Source organism: Macrobrachium nipponense, chromosome 26, assembly GCF_015104395.2.
Source record: "Macrobrachium nipponense isolate FS-2020 chromosome 26, ASM1510439v2, whole genome shotgun sequence".
Lineage (NCBI taxonomy): Eukaryota > Metazoa > Arthropoda > Malacostraca > Decapoda > Palaemonidae > Macrobrachium > Macrobrachium nipponense.
The window spans coordinates 61,855,817-61,878,970 of NC_087215.1; the positions used below are offsets into that span (position 1 = coordinate 61,855,817).

A 23,154-nucleotide genomic window follows, 5' to 3' on the forward strand; every position below is an offset into this window, starting at 1 on the left:
ACACAAGGTGAAATTGTTTTAGCTTAAACATGTACTTCAACTTAGTGATAATGCATACTCTTAATGTACGTATATATATATCCCAATTACTTTCAGGAATGTGAGTATATAACCATGCTGTTAATTTTGTTCTTATTTTCAGGATTTAACCAAATACGTATTTTTCTAATGATTTGCTATAGCTGGGAGAACATCTTGCAACAATAAAGCCTTGAGAGATAATTCTCTTAAAGAATGCCTACGCAAATTATATTAGAGTGGAATTTAACTTATAATATACGTATGTAAGACGTCACACTTGCGAATATGAATCAGATTTGATAAAAAAAAAAGGTAATCATTTAGGCTGATTAAACAATTGATGATAGGGCTGGTGGGAGTTTCCAAAAAAAAAAATCGAATGAACGTTTTTTACTACCTCCTAAGGTCATTCATGGCGAAATAGTAGGGTGTTTGAAAACACTGCATGAAAAAGTCAGAGAGTTCTTTTTTTAAATATGGTAAAACTTAACGTCAACACGAAAAAGGAAAAAAAAATAGCTGGTCTCTTCTTGAAAGATACCATTACGTGCGTCAGTGATTTCATCGGCCGAATTTACATATTATTTCATGTTAGTTACGACAGTTTTAGATTATTCATTACTACGTACATACTTTACACTGATGCTACCTTAACTAAAAAACCTATAACTAATTATCAAAAATATTTCGCCTATAATTTCAACAATGGCGAATAAGATACTTGAGTCAAGATGTGAATATACATGAAATTCCGGCACTTCATTTCTGGCATTATCTCACGGTAGTTATAATTACTGTCTCATTCACTTTATGGGAATATAATCATAATATTTTTTCGTAAATACTGACAGTGGAAGGAAATCTCGAGAGAAATACAAGTAGCTCAAACACGCCAACGAAAATGGGTGCACAGTAAATAACATTTTTCCAACTTCACGGTATCCTTTGGAGCGCGTATCATCTTTAATCAAATCTTAATACCGAGTAAGAAAGGACTCTATTTCTTTCAATTATAAAAAACCATTCCAAAATGTTTGAGCCTTCAAACGGTTATAATTTTCTAAGAGACAGCTCGAAATAACGAAATACCATTCATTACAGTAATCAAACACATCTGAATTCCACTTGTTTTAAGCAGTTTCATCAAGGGGACAAGAAATGCCGCTGACAGAGTCATTCAATAGAGTTCTCCTTGTCTGATAAATACCTCGGCATACTTCACAAAGCTATGCCCAGAGATCGTTCCCTAAAATGACTTAAATGGCTAAATTTTTTCGAGAAAATATTACCAATATGTAAGCAAGATCATCATAAACCCTACATTTAAATGCCTATTTAATCTGGTAGAAAAATGACAAGAGCATATTCATTTTGCTTCAGCTGCCAAATTGTTCTGTATTTAAATATGAGTTTTAGTCTGCATTTCAAACCCAGTGAATCCTGTGTATGTTATTCTGAAATAAGAGTTATTTTTTTCCAGTAAATTAGCCTAAGCACAACTGTTCTTCATTATATTTTCTTTGATCATTTTGGCGTCATAAAAACAATTTTCAATTACAATGCAACATTAATTATCGACTCGACAACAGAGACGAAAACCTCACTGTAAAATTCGTTTGTCCATGTTTGCAAAGTGTTTCAATAATGGCGTTGGACAATAAATTAAAAAATAATTAAAGTCAATGTGCTTTCATTGAAGTACGAAAAAGGTTTGTAAAATAACAGTCAATTGTAGGTAATCAAACCAAATAAAAAAATAAGTTGTCACATAAATATGTAAAAATGAAATCAGAGCCAAATACCTAATGTCATGTTCGCTTGTTGAGTTTCACATGTAAAGACGAAAGTGACACAGATACACAGAAATAAAGTCAATAAAAAAAAAGAAAGGCAGAAAAGCAGCAGCAGCGGCAGGAGTTGAGGAGGAGACTAACAGATTAAGCCCACTGACGCCCCCTTTTGTGATGTCTTCCCGACCCTCCAGGGCCAATGGGTCGGGGTGAGTGTGTCCTACCACCGCAGCGGTGCTACTACGCCTCTCTCAAAATCTCTCTCAGGGGCTCCACAACGCTGGTATCCTGCATGCACGCATCGCTTCTGTAATTTGTTATATAACGCTGTTCAGGAAGATAACATCGTCCTGTGGTGGGGAGAGCAAACTCTACACACACGCATTACCCACGCATACCCAAAATGAGAAAATGTCAACAGATGCACAAATATGCTCGTTCATACCGAATGAGAGGATGGCTTACACTCCACACTTCACATATTTATAAACACCTGTTCAAACCCCAAAATATCAACAGATAAATATGCCACCTTCTTCACAAATTTTTGTACGAGAAAATATCAACAGATCCATAAATATACCCGTTCATACCCAATGAGCACAGCTTACACCCCATACTTCACACATTTATAAACACTTGTTCAAACCACAATATATCAACAGATTACTCAGTACATGTTTACTTTAGAAAATTATATTAATTGACACCATAGAGCTTACACCTCACACATTTATAAACAAACACCTGTTCAGACCACAAAATATCAACAGATAAAATATCACCTTGTTTTACACATTTCTCAGTACATGTTTACTTTAGAAAATTATATTAATTGACACCATAAAGCTTACACCTCACACATTTATAAACAAACACCTGTTCAAACCACAAAATATCAACAGATAAATATACCACCTTACTTCACACATTTTCCAATACATGTTTACTTTAGAAAATTGTATTAATTGACACCATAAAACCTCACTTCACATACTTGTAACCACAAGTCCTGGCCAAAAGAATACCTCAACAGACAATAAACAATCACATGGCACACGTCAACTTTCCCTATGCACGTCGAAGGGCATCATCATTCAGACGTTCACAGAGTGCCCATCCTTTCAGATCCCGTGAGGACATCAAACAGACAACCTATATATACAACTTGCTCAACAACTAGGACAACCTACAAACCTTACTTTACAAAAACACTTCAAAACTCCTCCCAACGACACGTGTATAATAGCACAGAGGAAAAGCGCTCTCTCCCCCCCACCCTACCTGGCACGGCTACCTCTCTCCCTTGCCCCCCGGTCCACATAACGCCCACCCGAGCTCTTGACCCGATGGGTCAGTTCCTCGGGTCCCCGGGGGAGGGAGAAGGGCAGTGCCAGGCGTAGATATTCAGGCGGGGTGTAGGTGGGATGCGAGGGACCGACACTCCAATGATATCCAGTACCTTTAAGGTCTATCTATATTCAGGACCATATATTCAAAGCATATCACTTACAATGCTGGAAATTAATAGATAATATTTGTAATTAAACAACCTATGAAAACTAAACTAGTTTTCACTATGCATATCAAATGAAATATTTCGCTGAAAATTGTTATAACCAATCAGCTAAATACTTGATAGTCTGAGGTCTTCTCGTGCTTTTTTTTATTCAAAATTTCTGAGGTCTTCTCGTGCTTTTTTTTATTCAAAATTAACTATAATAAAATTATTTGCTCGCCTGATTTACTGAATGAACACATTAACAGTTGAAGACAGAAAGTACTGTCGCGCCTCTCAGTAACAAAGATCCCTATAGCTGTTCGTGCACCGGATGTAATCGTCAGAAGTGTTCCGTTAATCCTTTATAAAAACCGAATAAAAGATTCTATTTGAAACCGCAAAAAAACATTAGAAATAACATTCATTTTCTTGACTAGCTCTTACAAAAAAAAAGTATCGTTCAAAACCCTTCAGATTTTGGCTGCTGTCAGCACCATTTGCTATTAATTTCAACTAAATCAACAGAACCCTTGAGCAAAAGTATAACTCAATTATACCCATACATTGAAGTGTCCGTACCCCTCAACCCCACGATACACGCAGGCTTAATAAAAAAAAATCTGGGATAGAAGCTGAGCAAGCCAAATGATCCCACCCAATACAAAGGAGATATATATAAAGTCACTCCCACAGATTCTCTCTCTCTCTCTCTCTCTCTCTCTCTCCCTATCACGCTGACACTCTCAAAAGGTTTGCCTGCCGTGTTTGGGCAAACCGACGGATCCCGTCCTCCAACACATGTATATATTTATAAATATATATATATCTGTATATTTATATATATTTTTAGTCCAGGATTCCGCTACACCGTGGTCGATGTTTGCCTACTCGATGGTGTTGGAAGTGCTGATTAAAACTCTACACGGCGAGCCCAACAGTACTGTTATAGCCAAGCGGGTTAGGGGAGTATCCCCATCCCACAAGTTCATCCCTCGACTCTAACCCCCCAACCCCACAAACCTTTCCCTTCACATTATACTGTTCTATACAGTGACCCAAAATCTCGGTCCTTCTTCTGCATTCCAATTCTAGAATTTTACTATATACAAAAAAAAAACCACTCTTAATCCAAGTGTATCTATTTTACTATATACAAAAACCCCACTCTTAATCCAAGTGTATCTAATAACCCCGAATCTTAATTCCTCGTTATATAGTACAATAACCGATTCTAATCCGTGAGTTTTATCAAAAGACATTATATAAATAATAACTCATGCTCATAATCTCTCCATTTGACACAAAACATTCAATAACCAAGACTCATAATGCCACTCGTATATGCAATTACCCAGTTTCGTAATCCTTGCACATCATACTCATTTGCCACAAACATCCTGTATTTCACCAACTTTAAATAATAATAAGTATCACATTCCACGGGATTCTTTGTCCCAAGTTGCTTATCTTCAACTACGCCCAGTCCCAATTACTAGTCATTTGGGTCAACACCGAAAGTTATTTTTACCAAATCCCCATTACATGGGTATCTTCACCTAGCCCCTAGCCCTTATTTTCACAAAGTCCCATTCACAGGGGTATCTTCACCAAGTCCCCCCATAGTTATTTTTACCAAGTCCCCATTACATGGGTATCTTCACCTAGCCCCTAACCCTTATTTTCACAAAGTCCCATTCACAGGGGTTCTTCACCAAGAGTCCCCTTTTTTACCCCAAAATTCCCCATTTTATTTTTGGGTTACATAGCCCCAGTTACCAAAGTCCCCATTACATGGGTATCTTCACCTAGCCCCTAACCCCTATTTTCACAAAGTCCCATTCACAGGGGTATCTTCACTTAAGCTTTATTAACCAGGTAAACCCATTCAGTTCCCATGACAAGAGCACCTTCACCTATTTTGTTTATGATCTAATATATCCTCGACTGCAGCCAAGGCATGAGAAATAATCAAACTTATGCAACAAACAAACTGCTCCGTATCATTTTCTTTGTCTGACTGTTTAAAACTAAAATCTTTTAATACTTTTATATCCTGTATCAAACTCAACCTAACATATCCTCGACTGCAACCAAGGCATGAGGAATAGTCTAACATATCCAAGCGCCTCTGAAAACTAACCCATACCACTCACTGTCTTGGTCTGATTGCTTAACACTAAAATCTACTACTAAAACTTAAATATACTGTACCAAAGGTTCAAAAAAACAATTCAATGTCCAACTGAAGAAAAAACCTAAAAGAAACCATTAAACAAATGAGACTTTCCCTTATGTCGTACAACTTAAGAGATAATACAAAGACTTAGCAAGAATTCAACGTAATAAAAAAAGGTTATAGTAACTCCACTAATGTTAACAATAAAGAAATCTGTCAATCTCAAAATTTAGAAGTTTTATTACATGCCAAGAATATCTTTTTTGAAAGTTATCGTATCAAAATGCTTTAAATTGTTCACAGAACTTTCTACAAAAAAGTAACTTTGCTCATGGTTTGAATGAGAAAAACCACATACAATTCATTTCCATATCAAATTCAGCTTCAGAACATTATTTCCATAGAAGAACCACGAGAGCGCCCCTTCAACTTTTATCGCTAAATACAAGAAATCCAGCGAATCTATACAACGCTCTATGCCAATCGAATTCAACTGGAAATGAATAATAAACAGAGTGAAACGTTATCACACTATCCTTGAATTATTAATGACTTCCCTTTTTGTAATCAAGTCGAAAAACAAATAGCATGAAAAGTATTCAATTAGCTCGACATTTTCTGTATTAATACAATTTTATTTTATTTTTTTATGACGTTTCCCTTACTTTTGAACATTACGGAAATAATCAGACTAGATTGCAACTGACTATGACACTGTAATCAACTGTAGCAAGCATTTGCATGACCCTCAGTAATTGCCAATAATATAGTGTTATTATTTGCTATTGTGAACGCATTGCCATTCGCAGAGCCACATTTAAAAAGATCTCTGCACCATGTGTACACACGAATACTGGCATGTTTAAACATTCAGCTGTGTTCAGTGCTGCACACGGACTGAAAACCCTCAGAACTGCACAAAAGGCAACTCTTTAATCATAACGATGTAATATCTTTTACTGAAAGGAAAAGATATTTCCACCCAGTTTCCTTATTAAATTACAAAGAGAAATGACTTCTGGCATACATAAACTTCCCCCCAAAAATTAAAGACTGTTTACAATGTAAAACCCTTCATTATCTTGGCTTCCTCGCACTCCGAATTACTCTAATACCAGTGGTCCCCCGAAAATCAAAATGCAACATAAACTGTATACAAAAATAGTAAAATATTTTCCATAATTTTCAGCAGTGCTAAAAAAGCATACAACCAAGATTTATATAATGAAAAGTAGAATGGAAGACAAAACTAACAGACCCCAGGAAGCAAACCTTAATACAACAGACTAACTAATAAAACACTGATCTAACCTTGTAAGTATTAGGATGCGATCTCATTTTCAAAGGTGCCATGCCAGTCAAATATTTTCACATATTTCACGAATCATTATTGCATGACTCTGGTCTCAATCTCTGTTATAAATGATGTCCACGAGTGTAAAAAATGTCATTCATCAAATCCCTTGCATGGTAATGTACCCTTTACCTCTTCTATTTAGGCCATTCTTGCAACATAAAAAATAGCAAGATAAGATCAACGCCTACCAGACACCAGATAAATATCTACTATTTCCTTCGTCCCTTTTTAAGCCGATTACAAGGAAATGGTTACTATACAAGTTACAACTTGGGACTACAGCTATCAGGAACAGACTTTTTAAATTCTTAGGTTTGTTCTTAATGAAGTTCGTGATATAGTACAAGATACAGTATAGAAAAATATGCTGATCGTCACTAACAAAATTAATTTTATGGTCTGACTAAGATACGAATATCTAAAGACTTCGGTGAGGGAGACTATTGAGACGTGTGTGATTTAGAGGTATGAAAAAAAATGCAGAGATGAAAACAGAGCAGGCAGCAGCCCATTAAAATAAAATAAAATTTTTGGCAGCATCAAGTACAAAAAAAATTAATACAAAAAATCTCTCTTCAATGCAGCATTCGAGCTACAAATTATAGACAAAAAAATAAAGTGCTTCTCTTGAGAGAGGTTTGAATAGCTGCCGACGGTAGTAGTTGATGTGATGTAATGGCAAGTCTGTCTTCACTAATTCAGACTGACAAGCGTACTAGCAGACACAGATATACTTACTTGGAAAATTTTTTGTACACCCCCACCCCATCATTCACTCATCATAATCAAAATATCTCATTACGTTTTTCTCAGATACTTTTTACGTTAATTCAAGAGACTGCAAAATATTATAGGCGAACTTATTTTGGCAAATAATAACGAGAGAAATAATAATGTCAAGATCTTCCCAAGCATGAATGAGAGTACAAGCCAGGAAGAGACTGCCAGAACATTTAAATTCCATTAGGAAGTACAGTTAGAGTGAATGCTGCAGGAACTGTCCGATTCACCCAAAACATAGATACTTAACTCAAAACTATACTGACCTGCTCGCCTTGTCCCCGCCCATATTCTTTAAAACAGAGCCTCCCAAAATTCCGACTTCCATTATTTATATTCTAGTAAGCTGTCAAATGTCTCACTTTTGCCTCCTGGCCATTTCGCCAACAGTCAATGCCTGAACAAAATCCAATACCCAAAAACCTATTCCTTTAAAATATCAAATAAATTCCGTTAAAAGTTATATTTTACTTATATATAAAAAAAACTTCGCATCAACAACTTCTTAAAGAGAGCAATCAGTCAAAACAAGCAGACCACCACCTCAGACGAAACAGATCATCAGAAAAAAATTGACACGTCTGAAGTAAACCTAAATCATTCACAGGCCTTGATATAATAAAAGGCTTATATCAACAGTCCATTATCTACGAATAAAACCATTGTTCCTGCCGTCTTTTCTCTTCACGTTATAGTTTTTTACGTTCGACTTAGTACAACACGCCTTAGGCCTCCAGAACTTACCAGAGATCTTTTCACCCCTAGAAGCCTGCACCTACACGAATAACTGAAGCGATGGCCTACCTGTAAAAAGAAAATCCCACAGAGTCCTGAACTAAAGAAGTGCACGTCCATACCATGTTTATATACCAACACCGGCCCCCTCCCAAAAATATAAAAACACCCCACACAAAAAATAACCACGAATAAAACACGACTTAAACACAAATTTCGACGCGTTTTAATAAGCTTAAATCAATCAAAAATTTCGACGAGTTTTAATAAGCTTGAATCAATCAAATCAAATCAATGCTACTTGCTTGTACGTCATATATAGAACAGATCTAAAATCACACACAAACACTCTCTTTCTCTTGCTGTAACCTCTAACAGCCATCTCGCCCCCCCCACAAAAGATTCTTCAAAACCTTCCCATTACCCGCCCAGACACGACCCCCTCCCCTCCACCCCCGCCCCCGTCCCTCCCCTACCCCGCGCAAGAAGCCGCCAATACTCGTCGCGGCAGCTTTTGATAATCGTCTCTGTAAACCCGTGTTTATATTATACTTCACATCTTATATATATTTTATCAATTATTATCATTACTACTATTATTATTATTCCTGTGTCATTCATGTACTATAGAATTTCTTATCTTGTCTGAGTGTTTTAATCCATTTTCCCTAGTGAAACCAGATAAAATTATGTGATATATCACAAGCATCTTCATATACTACATCGGTAGTGGGGGATGACACCTCCCCCCCCTCCGCCCCCTTTACACGTGTATATATGAACACTTACTTATTGTCTGTGTGTATTTTATTGTATATTATAGGAATATATCAACTTACTCCCAGTTTTTCCGTCCTCCTTTTTTTTTATTCCAAAAATTCCCGTCATTTCCGTGATATCTCGCCTTGCAATGTGGTCGATTTCATCAGTGTGTCTGTGTGTATATATGTGTGTGTACGTAATAGAGAGAAAGTATGAAACATCAAGTGTACACTGACTGCACAATTCATTTACTAACTTCCTAATTAGCCAGAATCTACATACACCCGAGAATTTTTGTTCCATCATCATACAATCTGGTATGACAGAGACAGATAGACGCAAAAAAAAAAAATAAAAAAAAAGAGAGCTAAATGAGAAAGAGATAGCGATATGCGGTCACATGAGATATCACATCCAGGCCCCCACCCCCTTTTTCTCCCCCCCTTCCCCTCCCTCCCCTCCCCTCGCCCTATGTACAGTCTTTTCTCGCTAAACTCCTCATATTATTTCTCTGTAGTAAACGTTTGATATTTCTGTAGGCCTAGTATTTTGCACTATTCGTCCTTGCTGAATCGACTCCTCTCTCTCTCTCTCTCTCTCTCTCTCTCTCTCTCTCTCTCTCTCTCAGCACAGCCATGTCAACTGATTCATCCTCACAAGCGCCCATCACAAGCATATGATTTATTTCCCAATGTCAATTTATCCAGCATACATTTCTGCACATCTTTATTTATCAAATTTATGTCTAGGTCATTTAAGTTTGATATCATCAATGTACCTTTATTTATTCTCTAAACTGACTGGAAAACAGATTTGTGTTCATAATTCCTCCCTCTTACTATGAAAAGTGGCAATGAATCTGTCTACATACTAACTGGTTCAAATAAAAAATTATATAAAATATTCATAAAAATTCACATAAGCATCTTATGTACATTTAAGTAAATTACAAAAGTAATTTTGAAACGGAATTACAATTGGTAATATGTATGTAAAAGTAAGCATGTAAAACCAGGTTTTTTTTCGAAATCCCTGAAATTTCAGAGAATTCGTGAAATCACCAATTCACTTAGGAACAGTGGATGAATCACTGTTTCGCCGTGTTTAACACTAGCCCTCTTGGGGGTCAAATATTCCCTAAATAAACTGGGGATTTCACGAATTCCCTGAAAATTTCAGGGATTTCGTGAAATTCCGGAAATTTTCCGGGAATTCGTGAAATCCCTGGCTTCACGGTCTTACTGTAAAGTTCATGGGTAAAACTGTGCAAGAAATTGTATGATTGTCATTAGATGTAGGTGCAAAGTTGCGGGATGAAAACAAAGGCCATCAATGGAGTGGACGTTGGCTACAGTTAGCATATGGTAAGGTGCGACTGAAGACATTGCAGTAAAAGTAAAAAGACTTTTCAAATGTTCTTAAGATGAGCTACCCGAAAATGAGAAAAAAAAAAGGTAAAATCAACTATGGTGGTAAAAAGAAATCCAGAAAACTAGGTAATAAATGTTACTGTGGCTTGTGAAACAATGGAAACTTAAATCATAAAGTCATTTTGGTAATATAAGAAAAGTAAGCGTGGAAGACAGCAGTGCTTGAGGGCTAAAATTGGAATGTACGAAGGGATTGCTAATCTCACTCTCCTTTATGGAAGTGAAGTGTGGATGCAGAAAGGAAACGGCGTTGGAACTGTTGGTGTGAATTGTTTGCATAATATATGTGGAGATCTGTAGAAGTGGAAAAAATTCATCGTATGTGCAGGGGTGGAGCTGAGTAGGTTTGGCCATGTGAAGAGAATGGGGGTGGGGGGGGGTGTTATTACCTTTGGGAAAAGTGAATATTTATGAAGTGTACGGAAGAAGGCGAGAAATAACTACGAAAGGCTAGCATTCAGGTGGTGTGAGTGTGTAAGATATAAAGTTGAAAGGCAGTGTGTATGTTGTGGGATGTTGGGGGGAGGGGGGGGGGCGGGGAAGCTGTTCGATGTGCGGCTGATGAACCTCTTAAGAAACTGTATGAAAGAACTAATATTTTGGAAGCTTCCTTCAAAGAGGGCCCACCTTCCATTGAGTAGTCATGAACTACGAAACTGCCAGTGACCTTTTTATTGTCCAGAAAATGAAAAACATAGATCTCTGACAGTTAACAAAGTCAAAAAACAAGTGCCAAAGAGAGAGGGAAAAAAAAGTAGCAGGGATGGCCAAGGAGTTTTTAAATAATAAGATTGCTAGAGGGCAACGGAGCACTGGTCACCCGGATGACCAGTTCCTAAGCGGCCTAATCTCATATTTAGTGCCGGTGCTTCAGCCGAGCGTTTCCCCTTATCTTGGCCCTACACACTTCGCGTCATCTCTGACCCCAATCACTCCTCTATCCTTTTATATCAACTATACCAAATGGTTTTCCTATCGTTAGCTTCGGATGGGCCTTTCTTTACGGCTATCTCCTGCTTCCTGGTGGGATAAAAAAATAAAGGGGGCCGGGGAGGGGCGCCTGGAGAGTATTACGCGCTCTCTCTCTCTCTCTCTCTCTCTCTCTCTCTCTCTCTCTCTCTCTCAAGAAGCCCGAGAAAATGACATACGCCAAAAAATCTTCAAATATTAAACCTCTCTCTCTCTCTCTCTCAAGGAGACCGAGAAAATGACATAGGCCAAAAAATCTTCAAAAATATTAAACCGCATTTCATCAACTGACCTCAGATAGCACCGAACGGAATGAAAAATAACATACTTTTAAAATCGAGGGCAGAGATATTATATCAGACATTCAGTCAAACAAGGAACAACTAAGCAACGCAGCAATCATCATCAGAGACACAAAGGTAATTGGCGACATAACGACAGATTCATTGCCTTTATAATAAGTATCAAAGTCTAAAATAAAAACCCATCTTTTTCATCAACTATATTTTCGCTTTGGTTTTCAGCGCCTCGTTCTTTTAGTTAATCTCGCTAATCAATAACTATTTTGAGTCAAATATAAATAGTTCATTTCGGTTTTCACTGCAACTCCCTTTATGCTTAAAAACGATCATTATCTGTGCAACATTGCTATTAATTTTGTGTTACTGCATCTGCCTTCCGCATTTGTCCAAAACATATTTTCCTGATCTTCACCCAGGACCATTACCATAATCACCATCATCCTCCTCTCTCTCTCTCTCTCTCTCTCTCTCTCTCTCTCTCTCTCTCTCTCTCTCTCCCACCCACGACGCCCCCAACCCGAGGACAAACCTCCGCCACACTAACCTCCCTCCCCCACCCGCCCGCAGGTCGCATGGATCAAGGCGGACACCAAAGCCATCCTCGCCATCCACAACAGGGTCATCACCCACAACAACCGGATGAACGTCATCCACTCCGACCACAAGACCTGGGAGCTCAAGATCAGAGACGTCAAGCGCAACGACTCGGGGGAGTACATGTGCCAGATCAACACCGACCCCATGAAGATGCAGGTGGGTCTTACCCTCAAGTCTTGACTCGTCTTCGAATAACTGAAAGAAAGGGAATAGTAAGGTAGTTTTCACTGACCAATTCAGTCATTCCATGAGGAAATTTAATCTTTCCTTAAAAGCAACGACAACGAAGGGTAATTCCTCTGGCTTTATGTTACTTCCATAGGACACTCAAGAAGAAAGAGGATATTTTTTAGCAATGAACAACTGGGATTCAATCATTCCAAGAGGAAATTTAATCTTTCCTTGAAGGCAATGACAACGATGGGTAATTTAATTTCCCTGGCTTTATATCACTTCCACAGGACTCTCAAAGAGATAGAGAATGTTTTGTAGTAATGAACAACTGGGTATAATCTATACTATATACGACGTCTTCCAGTTAATACAGGAAATGAAGCGAAAACTTGAAAGTGATTTAATTCACGAGTATTTTCCGTCTCCTTATCAAATGTCTTCCATTAATCCACGGTAGGAAATTATCAATTATAATATTAATTAATAATATAGTGGTTATGTCCCCGACTACATAACTTTCCTTCACTAATTAACATTATGAAAATGGTAGGGATTTCCCTGTCTGTTCAGAAAATTCGTAGTCATTACAATAGAGGAATTACGTAATTTTTAAGCGATGAAACTTTGAATATTTAGCCTGGCAATTCAAAAAATTTCTTCCAATAATAATAATAATAATAATACAAAAAACAAAGGAATGGGGACTCTTACAAACTATGAAAGCAGGGGACACTTCGCTTCAATTATTCTGCAAATTTCTCTCATTAATGAATAGAAAGAAGAAAGCGGTATATTGATTTATCTTAAGCGATGTAAATGATGAATATTTCGCCAAGGTTCTTTTTTTACTATTTTATTCAATTAATTACAGGAGCAAATTGGGCAATACCAACTACCTCAGTAAACCTTTGGTGACACCAAAGCAAAAAAAAACCTCCCCCCAAAAAAAGAGAGAGAGAAAAAAAATACATATTCCTCAAGATGTTTGAAAATGCAATACATAAAATTCGAAATATGGAATATAAAAAGTCCTGGAAAATCAATTATAAATAGTGTGTGCGTGTGTGTTTGTGAGTACTTATGCATGTGTGTTTGTATATATATATATATATATATATATATATATATAGATGGATTGTAATATTGCTTACAAAAAGTTATATTATACTACATATGCATATTTATACTGCCTCACTGATATTTTTGTTCTTTAGTGTATTTTTTTAATCACACTTACGACATTGTATGCCGATTTCTTAGGGTTGTTCATGTAAAAAACATGACACATTCTGAATGATAATATTAACAATTATACTAAACGCCGGAAGGTTGGGTACCTGAACGTCGTCATACCACCGGACATCGAGGAGAAGGACACGTCCGGGGACGTGATGGTGCCGGAGGGCAGCACCGTGAAGCTGGCCTGTAAGGCCAAGGGTTTCCCGGAACCGCGCATTGAATGGAGGAGAGAGAACGGGAAGTCCATCGTTCTGAGACCACCCAACCAACCCAAAAATGAAGGTACGACTTCTTCATTTGCCCAGGGTATAGTATCGATGTCCATTCATAATAATAACAATCATTTTAAAATACTCATAGTAGCACGAGTCTTGAAATGGAGAAACAAGTCCACAGTTATGTGCATGTACAATATATTTAAAGATAAATCTGTACAGAAAGGGGAAGCAAGCATCCATAATATATAATAATAATAGTAATAATAATAATAAAAATAATAATATAGTAGCACGAGTCTTGAAATAGAGAAACAAGTCCACAGTTATGTGCATGTACAATATATTTAAAGATAAATCTGTACATAAAGGGAACTCCAACAGTTTCCCGAAAGCTTTCCGTAGAGATTCATCTGTAAATATATTAAAAATATACGTGCATATACTTAACTGCGAATTTGCTTCTCCAATATAGCAAACTATATTACTAAATAAAATATAAAAGCAAAAAAACTCTCAAACGCCTGAATGGTGTTCCTCATTATATAGTTTACTATATAATTGTGGGTTTTTATTACAAAAACTGTTTTTCATGAGATAGTGAATTTCTTAGGAATAATAATAATAATAATAATAATAATAATAATAATAATAATAATAATAATAATAATAATAATAATAATAATATGTACCTGATAGTTTGAGAAAAATCTTTCACAATGCAACACGAGGCAAGTGAATTAATAACCAATTCTGCAACGCAGGATTCTAGAGAATTTCTAGGTGACCTAAGTATTGCTGCTTACCCAAAAAAATCAATTCAATGTAAATCCTCAAATACAGTTGCATATGAGTACTACAGATTTTACAAACCTACCCAGTCCGACGAAGTAAAAATTATTAGTAGTTTAAACTTAAATTCAAGGTCAAAATCGAACAAGAAACCTTGATCCCAAAACCATGCTCGTTTCAAACACATGCCTTTCTATACCTACTGATGTCATAACTCGTACTTGATTACCACTGAAGACTAGTAAAATTGCTACCTATGATAACATCACTTCCAGAACACTTCCTCGGCTAATGACCAACCTTTCACGTGAATCTCGCTCATTTCCTTCAATTCCCTCATGCCAACAATATTATCCGACATTTCGACGTCTATTTCCTTTCCAGTGTTGCTGTGGGAGGGTCCCGAATTGATGATGGACAAAGTGGCCAGGGACGACATGGGAGCCTACCTCTGCATCGCCAGCAATGACATCCCACCAGCTGTTAGCAAACGCATAGTAGTGCAGGTGCACTGTAAGTTGCATCAATCTCCCTCTGTACTGTGTATGGAAGTAATACAATACGTTTTGCGACAGTACTCTGTCCTTGTTACCAGTAGTTTCAGGAGAATCTCAAAGCCCTGTCCACCCTAGCGGGCAGTGTCCGACGGCCAAACACAGTTCCCATAACGCGTTCCACTATAATGACCGACCGAGTATGGAGCCAGAACGACGCGATTGTCTGGTAACACTGCTTCAGAAGTGAGAGAAAATATAAACAGCTGGAAGTGCCCGACGGGAATTCCCGCTAGTGTGGACAGGCCATAATAGATGGTGGCGCAAATAAGCAATTTGTGAATGGGACTTCAGTCAGTGTGTCAAGTTTTGTGCTGAGTTTTATTCTGGTGGAAAATGATCACGATAAAACATATATTCAAAGATCACTTCACCTTGTACCGGTATACGATGCCGGCGAAGTCTCCGATAGCATAGAATAAGCTATATTTGGTTTCTAAAATCAACTGCAAGTAACCACGAAACTTTTAACTAGAGGAGGTTCAAGCAAATATTTGTTCACTGCAATTAGGGTAGAGACACTATTTAGTGCTCAATATCAAACAACAAAAGTAAAATAAATCCGACACAGTTACCCGAAGACCCTGAATCATTCCAGTTTTCCTCATATCATAAAGATAGATTTATCATAGTTACCCAAGCATTGCCAACTATTTGTGTTTTCCTTCACTGCCAACAGAAAGTTTTCGTTTTCTGCTAATGTACATCAGTGGCAGAAGCAAAATATGTAGATGTATAAAACTCCCATAATAAATACAAAACCTTAATTATAACAAAAATACTGATCAATTGTTAGCTACAACAGTGTGAATCACATACTAATAGACAGCGTAACAGAAAACTTTACCTCGCTGAAGGATAAAAACAAAAAATATTACACATTGAGAAAAATTAAAATTGGTTTCTTTATAACAACTAACTTTAATATACTAGTCTAATCTAGGATAAAAAAAAATAAAAAAATAACAGCCTTCACATGAAACACCATAATCAATTGCTGTGACAGTTCATCAATATTCTCAAACTCTACGTTAATTTTCTACCGTATTTAACTATATACGACGGCGTTCTCTATTTGCATCTAAATGGACATTTATATAAAAAAATACTTCAACTAAGTACTTCACCAACACCTTACTTCACTAGATAACTCAATTTCCTCTCAAAATGGAAATTCTGATCTGTGGAAACTTGCTCAAGTTACCTTTCCGTTTCATCCACAAGAACTTGTAAAGTAATTGAATAGAAAAGAAAATAGAATTTAGGCCAAAGGCCAAGCGTTGTGATCTATGAGGTCTTTTAGCGCTGAAACGAAAAATGACAGTAAAAGATGAAAGAAAGAGAATATGAACGGAAGTACAGTGAAAGGAATGAATGAGGCTGCTGCTAGGGGCCGGAGGGAAGCTGCAGAGAACTTTAAATAATGCCAACGGCACTAGCAACACCCCCCCCCCCCCCCCACGGGATCTTGAATAATAATGACAACACTGTTACGCATTTCAGTCCACCCCCTGATCCGGATTCGAGACCAGCTAGTCGGAGCACCTATAGGAACCAACGTCACCCTGGAGTGCGAGGTAGAGGCCAGTCCAAAATCAATCAATTACTGGAGCAAAATACAGAACAGCACAGGTACAGTCTCTATAGGATCTTCTCTATGTTTACTTTCCCAAGGCAAGTTATTTTCGCACTTTATGTAACTTATTCTGTTTTTCTGCATTCAGATATTTACAAATTCAGCTTTTCTTCATCATTACTATTATTAGAAACATAATATTGTCATTTTATGTCATCTTTGGAAACTAACAGGTCCGCAGATCGTCAACAGCAGAAAGTACATCAACGAGGAGATCGTGGTCAACGACTACACCCTGATCATGAAGTTGACCATCAAAAAGCTCGAGCTGGAAGACTTCACAGCTTACAAATGCACCGCAAAAAATTCGCTGGGAGAGGTCCAGGGGACGATCACGCTATACGGTGAGACCACTCTCAATCACAAGGAAAAGTATAAGTAACAGTATTGATGATATCAAATGAACCTACAAGCGTACGAGAGCGTTCTTGGCTTGACAAAGAATAATACTGAATTTATTATCTGATTATATACAAGTATGACACCATTTTTTGACAACAACGAACGCGTTCTTGGCTTGACAAGAAATAATACTGAATTTATTATCTGATCATATACAAGTATGACACCATTTTTTGACAACAACGAAAGCGTTCTTGGCTTGACAAGGAATAATAATGAATTTATTATCTGATTATATATATGTATGACACCACTTTTTGACAACAACGAAAAGATTTAATCTTGAAAACATTAGCTGACTGATATATACCCCATTAAACAGAACTTTTCTTAACAAGGTTAATACCTACAGACATTACTTGACCTATACTCACGTGTGAGTGTGAACACAATCCTGAAGACATTAGCTGACCTATACAAACTTCAGAGACCATTCGTAATAGTGGACAATAACATAAATGCAGAATTACACAATTACCTAAAACTGCGTGGACAGCTTTTACAAAGGCACAGTCAAATATTGTTAAAAAAGCATGAAACGTCAACAAACACATAAAATATTGTTGCTCTGAGACGAAAGCACCGACAAAGGCATTCAAAAAATAAAATACTGTAGAAGCGTAGTAACGATATGCGCAAGAGCTTCTAAATTAGATTAATAATCGACAGGGTTCAAATATTAAAATGAAAACTATAATTATGAAAGATTTACCTCATTTATTCACTTAATGCCTTGACTCGCACGTGATAAAAGGCCTCTTTTTTTATGAATTCATGGTCCATCAGGTTTTTTTTATGATCGTCTGGCCTCCAATAATGTATGATAATGTATCAATAAACCCACGGGTTTCTTTTACCTGAATATTGGGCAGGCGAAGCAAGTTGGATTTAGGCCAAATGTATCGAAAATACGGAAGGTGAATTTTTAAAAATAATTTTACGAGGAAAGCTAAATACAGCATAAAAACCTGAAGGAAAATGCACTTAACTTAAAAAAAATGTTCATAAAAGGAATGTGGAGCCATATATGCCGCTCAAGCGAATATAAAAAATAAATATTACTTCTTAATTTTTAAATATAAAAATCTTGTGCGTAAGCGATTTGCATAGTACATTTACAGGGAAAACAAAAAACGCATTTATTGTTTTGAACATTATCATGCGATTTCAAATTCATTATAATTAGTAAATGCAAAACTTCAAAACTTCATATATCATTAGGATCTTAAAGATAACCCATTAATATAATATTCTGAAACACCAAATCGTGAATATGTTTTGACTCGGGGGAGAAATGTCATCAAGAGATATACTAAAATAATAATAATAAAGAAAAAACTGATACCCGAATTATCTCAAGTCCAAAAATGTATGATTAGAAAAATAAAGACCTGCAAAATTTTACGATAGATACAGCTTATGTATCCAAATGAGAACTAAAATGTGCAACTATGAGAAAGTATCAACACCTACGATAATTCTATCCTTACCTCTAACTCTTACTACTTCCACTGAAGAAAAAAAAAATAACACTTCGGTTCAATCGAATTTTCTGTACATCGTCTAATCAAGGCCACCAAAAATGAAACTTAACGACAGCCCGGTGGTGGCCTGACCTATATCGTTGACAGACGCATGGGTATGGCTAACTTTAACCTTTAATAGAATGAACTACTGAGGCTGTTGCGCTGCAATTTGTTATGGTTGATGACTGGAGGGTGGTTGATCAACATACCAATTTGTAGTCCTCTAGCCTCAGTAGTTTTTAAGATCTGAGGCCTAACAGAAGAAGTGCGGACAGAAAAACGTGCGGACGAATAGACATGCCGGCAAAGCTCCTACCTCCCTTAAAACGCCATCTTCACTATTTCATAGCTTCATGATGTGCAGGCGTTCGTGCCTTCAACAGCATATGATTCCTCTGTACCAAATGATCAATCTCACACGAACATACGGACAGGACCGTCATGTCTATACGACAGCAAAACGACGAATTTTGCGTAATAAGGATATCATTGCTGGTTCATAAAATGTCACGGTAGTCTAAATTGTATATATTCTGACCGTTCCACACACACACAGAGAGAGAGAGAGAGAGAGAGAGAGAGAGAGAGAGAGAGAGAGAGAGAGAGAGAGAGAGAGAGATTCAAACTTCCATCTCGCTTACCCAATTCGTCCCTTAAAAACCATTAACACAATTGCGGAATGAGTAACCCCTGCCACTTGTACGCTGTCGCGTTTATTTCATCAGGATGCATACGATGAGTCTTCATAACGACTTACCACTTTGAGCAGAGCAGAAATGCATCGTTTTCTTTACCGTTCGAGAGTAAGAGAGAGAAGACTTTACTCGACTGCTCACATACCAAACCAGGGAGGAAACAATATCCAGATTGGACGAGGAAAGAAAGAAATTGGATTTCCGGTGAGAAACTCTTACGGGAACCTTGATGACAAAATCAATCACGAGCGGGATATATACCCGTTTGGTCCACGACACGCGCCAACTTTTCGGCGGTGCGATTTGGTCCTATGCAATTATCTAGCATACAAAAAAAGATTAAAAAAAACAAGTCTGCAGGAAACTGACACACCGACAAGAGATTTAAACAGACTTTGAAGAGGAAATATATTAAACGTTCTCAAAACCACATTCAATCGAATACCTTAAAAGTAATCGAATGAATCAATCGAGATTCTCATGGTTATTCGAGGCAATATAATATTATAAGTAACACCAAAGAACAGGAGAACTACGACAACGCCAAACATTGCTATGTATTCTATCGACCAACTTGCAAAGTCACTGCTAAAGAAAGATCCCACGCTTGCTGACCACACAACCTTAATCTTTTGCAGTATATACATGATTTTAATGACGAATCAAGTGAGTTGCTATACTATGCTAATCCATTTATAGTTTTTGACATTACTTCACACATGGAAGAAATGACGTCAATTCTGTGATCATAAATTGACAGCCATTTGAAGTGCATCCATTGCCTTTTCTCTTGTGAGTCCTTATGCAATTGCAAGGTTAAAACGACGATGCAGCAACAACTTCAAGATACAATAGTTTCAAACATTAGGCAGGCGCTACCAACGACTTCTTCAAGCCTGCAGCCTTCGTGTGAATGTGTATACAATACAATTATGTCTAGGAGACAGAGTTAACATAATACGTGTACGCATATCAAAATTTTTGTGGTTGTAATTAGGTGTGTAGTAGATAATCGTTTATTGATCCTTGAATGCCAAGTGACACAGCCTTAATTTAGTGCCAATTTTTACGAAAAAAAAACCCAAACCTGCGTAATAATGGGGTGTTTTGAAAGCAGTATAATCATGCACTTTTCATCATAATTATCATGACTTCCGAATCACGTCGAGAGTGAACTTCTATCACCAGAAATACACATCTCTAACCCCTCAGTGGAATGCCCGAGAATCGAGCTCGCGGCCACCGAGGTGGCAGGCCAAGATCATACTGATCACGCCACCACACGAAAATCTCTCATTTTCACCTTTTCTGGCATTTCTAGTTATATTAAGGACATTAAAGCCTTTAAATATACTTTTTTGGGGGGAGGGGGGCTGGGGATAAGCTTTGAAAATTTCCCAGTAGCGTGCTATGGCTAAAATCGCAGTGATGAATTACCACTTCATTCGTTCCAAAATATTACACTAATGTCATGCTAATTCCGCTAATGTCACCAAAGACAGGATTTCAATGTGGAAATATAATTTATGATACCAAAAATCTGCCATACTCAATGCCCACTTAGCCTTCGATTATTTACTGTGGTTTTCAACAACCTACGTAGTTTTGCTATCATGGCGGCCAAAGTCGTGCAGTAGAATCAAAACATTACAGATAAATAAAAGGTCTGGAAACTACAACACTGGAATATACAGTGACAAGAATTAATTCAGAATATGTTTTATTCTCTAAAACTGTGGTTCTTAAGCTTTTTATCACCCCGCCCCCTCTAAGATTTGGTTCTTCCCTCCACGGCATCCTTCCATCTATGAGTAAAATTCAAACCCAGATTTAAAAAAAAAAAAAAAACTCGAGGGATAGGGAGGGAGGTCAATAATTACAAAACATGGTCAGCCCAACAAGTCCAACTATAGCAGTAGACTATACGAAACTAACGTTATAAAGCGATACTTTCGCATTTTTTTTTTTCATCAACTTCTGAATATTAGTTCCTCAATCTCGTCAAAAGAATACTGAATTAGAGAATTTTTTTATTTTTCCCTAGGGCTGGCGCCTGGCATGGAAATTGCTGACGCCTCCCTAGGAGGGGTTGGTGGGGGGGGGGGGGTGCTCCCCGGTTTAAGGACCACTGCTCTAAAAACAAGAATGAATGCAGAACCTGCGTTATTCTCTAACCCTTTCCTTGCATTACAGAGATCCAGCTGCTGAAGCCCATGACGACAGCCCAGGACCCAATAGTGGACACGATCGGCCACGAGATCGACCACATCACCGACAACAACATCGACATACCCCGCTCGCACGACAGGCACAGAGGCGGCGATCACGCCCCTCGCCAGAGCATCCAAAGTGTCACCATACCGACACCGCCCTCACGCCCGCGCAACACCCACCAGGTGCCCTACTTGCCTTCCGAGAACGAGATACTCCCCGACAGCAGCACCTCCGTCTGCCCTTCCACCTTATTGCTGCTCATAACGACGCTGTCGGCACTCGCCCTCAAACTATGGACGTCAACATAGGTGAACTCAAAGGATTCATAGTTTCAGATACATCAGCAGCAGCATTATCGTAGTTAGCGTTACCCTACGACCTGCAAGTTCGGAAAGAGAGAGAGAGAGAGAGAGAGAGAGAGAGAGAGAGAGAGCGCACAGTTAAGGTCATCACCTGGAACATGATTTCCTTGGTTCTCACTGATATACGCTCCCCTCCTTTGACTCGTATTTCCTACAGCTCTGACCTTCGTTCGAAAAACCGCTTCAGTCCCTCAACAGGGGTGTGTGTGTGTGTGTGTGTGTCTTTAGACGGCTATTCGTGTATCTGCTCAAATGCTTATTGTGTATAGTGACCTGCACGTCTTCGGGGACGGCTGCTGGCTACGTAATGAAGGGAACTTCGACTTGTATGCCTTCGAGAGAGAGAGAGAGAGAGAGAGAGAGAGAGAGAGAGAGAGAGTACCTCGTTGGCTACAACTGTACTGTGTAACACATATTCGTATTAGCATTAAATGGAATATTTGTAATATAATAACTATAATACAGTCTTTGTTCTTCTGCGATGAGACAATGTGATCCCACCCAAATATAATACTATAATATAATGCTCAGAGTGGAACCCAGGAGGATTCATAGTGATAGACTTGAGCTTTATTCCAGTCCAAGTGGATGCACGGCACTCTACTCTCCCCCTCTATTGACGATGTAGACTGATGATGGAGAGCGTGCATGAAAGACATACGCGTGCAAATATATATATAATATATATATATATATATATATATAGATATATATATATATGTATATATATACGTATACATATATATTTATATGTATATGCATATTATATGTGTGAATATTATTTTATGCTCATACATAAATACATCCAAACATATATGCGTGTACATGCAAACACACGCATAACCTGTTGGAAAATAAAAAGCTTTTAAAATGCCATCTCGTCCATGACACCATTTCTTGTGTTTCGTGATCTTCCTTAGCCAAC

General features: G+C 37.7%; 1 protein-coding gene across 8 annotated transcripts in view; it reads left to right on the forward strand.

Moving 5' to 3' along the window:
• Window positions 1-22,903, forward strand: part of LOC135200329 (neurotrimin-like) — a 482,527-nt gene extending 459,624 nt beyond the window's left edge. For 6 of the 8 annotated variants that reach the window (XM_064228888.1, XM_064228892.1, XM_064228885.1 and 3 more), the window contains 7 exons: window positions 2,006-2,020; window positions 12,391-12,576; window positions 13,923-14,115; window positions 15,225-15,353; window positions 16,898-17,026; window positions 17,204-17,374; window positions 21,847-22,903. In XM_064228888.1, the coding sequence (XP_064084958.1) occupies window positions 2,006-2,020; window positions 12,391-12,576; window positions 13,923-14,115; window positions 15,225-15,353; window positions 16,898-17,026; window positions 17,204-17,374; window positions 21,847-22,175 (1,152 nt within the window). In that variant the 3' untranslated portion in view covers window positions 22,176-22,903. The remainder of the gene's footprint in view (window positions 1-2,005; window positions 2,021-12,390; window positions 12,577-13,922; window positions 14,116-15,224; window positions 15,354-16,897; window positions 17,027-17,203; window positions 17,375-21,846) is intronic. The other 2 variants (XM_064228887.1, XM_064228891.1) reach the window with 1 other exon arrangement.
• Window positions 22,904-23,154: the final 251 nt, after the last annotated feature.